Source organism: Acanthisitta chloris, unplaced genomic scaffold (genome assembly GCF_000695815.1).
Source record: "Acanthisitta chloris isolate BGI_N310 unplaced genomic scaffold, ASM69581v1 scaffold5112, whole genome shotgun sequence".
NCBI lineage: Eukaryota > Metazoa > Chordata > Aves > Passeriformes > Acanthisittidae > Acanthisitta > Acanthisitta chloris.
Genome location: NW_008662044.1, coordinates 1 through 4567, shown reverse-complemented (window position 1 = coordinate 4567; position 4567 = coordinate 1). Strand labels below are relative to the sequence as shown.

The window sequence follows — 4567 nt, the reverse complement described above, 5'->3', positions numbered from 1 at the left end:
GCCTTGAGCAACTTGCTCTGGTGGGAGGTGTCCCTGCCCAGGGCAGGGGTTGGGGCTGGATGATCTCTAAGCTCCATTCCAGCCCCTAAAATTCTCTATCACCTGGTGCCTTGGTGGCTCCTGCTCCAGGGCAGGGGGGAGGTGCCTGGTCAGTTTTGTACCCAGTACATGTGTTTATTCCCAGGTCTATGAAGCACTCCCCAGCTTCAACTACCCTGGCAGCATTCGGGACCCACCACACTGTCAACGTCACGGGAGGTATCTGCTCCCTTTCTATGTTTGGTGGAATGCTGAGATGGAGACCTACCAGTTGTTTCAGGTGAAAGTCCCTGCCCACCTGTGCCTTTTCCTTCCCTGCCAAGCCCAGGCTCCTTCTCCACTTGTCTTCTTCAGCCCTCTGACCAGAGCTGAATGGGGCTTATTCCTCCTGCTGAGTATGGCACGTGAACAACCTCTTGCTTTCCATAGGATGCAGCACTGAAGCTTTTCACCAATGCCAAGATCAGCAAGGACTGCCCAGACAGATCCTACCCCATTGCCTTGCCAGGACCCGTTATGAGAGGTCAGCACAGCCCTTGACTTGCTCCTCTGAGCCCTCTCAGGAGAAGAGAGCAAAGAACTGGTGGCCAGTCCTGGCTCTGCTGTCCTCCGGTGGACTTAGAGCCATCCTGAACATACAGTTTGTATCAAATGGATTGAAGAGGCTTGAGAGGGATTTTGGCCACCTTCTCACTGGCTGCAGACAAGGTCCAGCTGAGATGTAGAGCCCTGTGGTCCCTAACTTCTGCTCTGTCATTTCCAGATCACGTAGTTTTGTTCAGTTCGAGGAATAATGTCCCAATCGCTGCAAGTGAGAACACACTAGACTTTGTAGATACCAAGGACCAGGATGATACACCTCGGGTGTATTTCCCAGAGACCTGGCTGTGGGACCTGGTCCCTGTGGGGTGAGTTAGGACAGTTCCCAAGGGGAACTGCATGGAGGGAAGTTGGGGACATCAGGAGGACTATGTCATGGGGACATCAGCAGTGTGTGACCTGGGTGGGTTGTTTCCATGGTGTTCTCCATCACACAGGGAGAGTGCCAGCCCCGCTGGGGATGACCCCAGCAGTGTGACCCAGATGGGATGTTCTCATGATGTTCTCCATCCCACAGGGAGGGAGGCTCCGCTGAGATGGCAGTGACAGTGCCTGATGCCATCACTGAGTGGAAAGCTGGGATGTTCTGCATGGCCCCTCAGGGCTTGGGGCTGTCTCCTGCAATCACCCTCACAGCATTCAAGCCCTTCTTCGTGGAGCTGGCACTGCCCTACGCTGTGGTCAGGCACGAAGCCTTCACCCTCGTGGCCACCGTCTTCAACTACCTACAGCAGTGCCTGAGGGTGAGCAGGGCTGGGGAGGGTGAGTGGGGAGGGGAGGGGACCCTGGGTCTGGGATCTGCTGGGGGCTGATGGAGCTGTGGCCATACTGGGGCAGGTTCAGGTGACGCTGGCAGAGTCGGCGGAGCTGGAGGTGTCGGCGAGGGCGGAGGAGGACTATGGTGGCTGTGTCTGTGCAGATGAAGCAAGGACCTTCCGCTGGGACGTGCAGGCCACCAGGCTGGGTACACAGCACCAGGGCCTGGAGGGACACTCCTCTTGCCCTGGGGACCTCCTCGAGGGATGGGGTGGGCAGGGAGGACAGGAGAAATGCAACAGCATCTTGGAAGCTCCTCCGCTCCATTTTCACCCTCCCCATTGCTTCCCGTACTGCTCCTCAGTGTAGTGACTCCATCCTGATGCAACCAGCCCTACACAAAGCCCTAGGGGCTGGGGTCAGGGCTGGGGTCTCCATGGGAGCTGAGTGTCCTGCTTGCATCCCCAGGGAAGGTGAACATCACTGTCAGCACCAAGGCCATCAGCTCCAAGGAGCTCTGCGGCAATGAGCTGCCCGTGGTGCCACCCCAGGGGCACGTGGACACCGTGATAAAGCCCTTGCTGGTGCAGGTCAGATGGGTTATGGAGGAGGAAAGTGGGATGGGATTGGGGGCAGGGTCCAAACAGCCCTTGGGGGGCAGTGGGAAAGTACCCAGCCCTGAGCTGGCTGCAGGGGTGACCCTGGGGGACATGGCTGGTCCCTTCTCCTAACTCTGTTTCTTCTTCCTCACAGCCTGGGGGAATCCTGGTGGAGAAGGCACACAGCTCCCTGTTCTGCCAGGAAGGTAGGAGCAGCCAGGGATGCCTGGCTACTGGTCACAAGGGCCATCAGGCCACAGGAACCAAGGACCAGGGTCCTTGGGAACTCCTGGCTGAGATGCTGCAACCCAGCCTTGTGCCTCCATGCCCACTCTTGGCCACTCTCATGGCCCTCCATCCCCACTCTTGTGTCCTTCCTGGGCATCTCCACTCTCATGGCCCTCCATCCCCACTCTTGTGTCCTTCCTGGGCATCTCCACTCTCATGGCCCTCCATCCCCACTCTTGTGTCCTTCCTGGGCATCTCCACTCTCATGGCCCTCCATCCCCACTCTTGTGTCCTTCCTGGGCATCTCCACTCTCATGGCCCTCCATCCCCACTCTTGTGGCCCTCCATCCCCACAGGTGCTGAAAAAATCTCCCTAGAAGTTCCTGCAAACACCCTGGAGGGCTCCCAGCGAGCTCATGTTGCTGTGATGGGTAAGGGACAGGCAGTGGGGGCTTGGGGACCACCATGGGCAGTGGGAGGTGCAGAGCTCCAGGGCCCAAGCTCAGCAGGAGGTGGCACCACCCAGAGCTGAGATGGAAGGGGACATGGGATGGCAGTAGGGCACGGCTGATGACAGTGCTCCCCATGTCCCCCTGGGACAGGTGACATCATGGGCAATGCCCTGCAGAACCTGGGCAGCCTCCTGGCCATGCCCTATGGCTGTGGGGAGCAGAACATGGTTCTCTTCGCCCCCAACATCTACATCCTGCAGTATCTGGAGAAGAGTGGGCAGCTGCTCCCTGACATCCGTGGCAAGGCACAGAGCTTCCTGCAGAGCGGTGAGAGGTCCCATCCCCTCCTCTCCCCTCCCACCCCACCTTGCTGCTGAGGGACACCACCATCCCACATCCCTCTTCCCATTTCCACCCAGGCTCTAGGAGCCCCTGGAGATGGGAAAACCACTGTGCAAAGGCTCATCTCCATCTCCTCCCCACAGGGTACCAGCGAGAGCTGCTCTACAAACATGATGATGGCTCTTACAGTGCCTTTGGGAAGAGTGATTCCACAGGGAATACCTGGTGAGGGACCCCATGGAGACCATGCCAAGACTCCTCCTGCCACCTAGGGAACCCCAGCCCTGATCTCCCATCCCTCTGATGTCTCTGTGGTTTGTAGGCTGACAGCATTTGTCCTCAAGTCCTTTGGGCAAGCCAGAGCCTACGTGCCCATCGAGGAGAGGCACATCACCGACGCTCTGAGCTGGCTGCAGAAGCAGCAGAAGCCAACGGGTTGTTTCAACAGCGTGGGCAAACTCTTCAACAATGCCATGAAGGTGGCTTGCTGGGCTGGGGTGGGACATGGGGACACACTGCCAGAGCTGGGGCAGCTCCAGAGTGTCCCTGGAGTGTGGTGTGGGCAGTGGGAGAGTCCCTGTGCTGATGGCATGGTTGGACCCGTGTCCTGCTGTCTCCTCTGCAGGGTGGTGTCTCGGATGAGATCACACTCTCAGCTTATGTGACAGTAGCATTGCTGGAGGTGGGAACACTGGACCCAACGGTGAGGATCATCCCATCATCCCTGGAGGGGCTGCTGGGATAGGGATGGGTGCTGGGACAGGGGGAATGGCTGTTCCAGGCCCCCTCCTTGCCCAGCTTGGGCACAACAGGTCTCCCTGGGCAGGATGGGGGTCTCTGTGTGATTCCCATGCCCATGGCCTTTCTCCTGACTTGCTCACGTGCCAGGACCCAATGGTGAGCTCAGCCATGCAGTGCCTGGAGGCTTCAAGCACAGACAACCCCTACACAGAGGCCCTGCTTGCCTATGCCTTTGGGCTGGCAGGGGACAGGGAGCAGCAGCAAGCAAAGCTGCAGAGCCTGGCCCAGCACAGCATCAGCACAGGTACCACCTGGCATGGGCCGTGGTGCCACCTGGGTCACCTCATCCCACCTCAGAGCACAGGCTGAGCTCCCACCCCTTCTCTCCCAGAGGGGCAGCTGTACTGGCAGAGGAAGGGGCAGGCTGTGCCCTCCTCGGAGTCCTTATGGGCTGCAGCATCGTCGGCAGAGGTGGAGACAACAGCCTATGTCCTCCTGGCCTACCTGTCCCAGCCCCAGGTGTCCTCTGCTGACCTGGCCACCGCAGCCCGGATCATCCGCTGGCTCAGCAAGCAGCAGAACCCGTACGGAGGCTTTGCCTCCACACAGGTACCAGCACTGGTGTCCGTGGGGCTGCTCCAACACTTCTCCTCCTGGGGTTGGCACTTAGGAGCGACCCTAAGTGCTGTCTCCATGGTGCTGTGACCCCAGCAGAGCTGGGAGCCAGCACTGGATCCAGAGGGACTGTGCTGGGAGCCAGCACTGGATCCAGAGGGACAGTGTCTGGATCCAGAGGGACTGTGCTGGATC

General features: G+C 59.2%; 1 protein-coding gene across 1 annotated transcript in view; it reads left to right on the top strand.

Moving 5' to 3' along the window:
- The window catches only part of LOC103798193 (alpha-2-macroglobulin-like protein 1), a gene marked incomplete at both ends in the record, with an annotated part of 10426 nt that extends 6042 nt beyond the window's left edge, over nt 1-4384 (top strand). Inside the window, 14 exons of the mRNA XM_009070441.1 lie at nt 185-319; nt 469-562; nt 803-947; nt 1157-1382; nt 1477-1603; nt 1864-1985; nt 2149-2218; nt 2579-2653; nt 2825-3001; nt 3160-3241; nt 3339-3495; nt 3642-3705; nt 3894-4061; nt 4149-4384. Of these exons, the coding sequence (XP_009068689.1) occupies nt 185-319; nt 469-562; nt 803-947; nt 1157-1382; nt 1477-1603; nt 1864-1985; nt 2149-2218; nt 2579-2653; nt 2825-3001; nt 3160-3241; nt 3339-3495; nt 3642-3705; nt 3894-4061; nt 4149-4384 (1878 nt within the window). The remainder of the gene's footprint in view (nt 1-184; nt 320-468; nt 563-802; nt 948-1156; nt 1383-1476; nt 1604-1863; nt 1986-2148; nt 2219-2578; nt 2654-2824; nt 3002-3159; nt 3242-3338; nt 3496-3641; nt 3706-3893; nt 4062-4148) is intronic.
- Between the last annotated feature and the right edge of the window lie 183 nt (nt 4385-4567).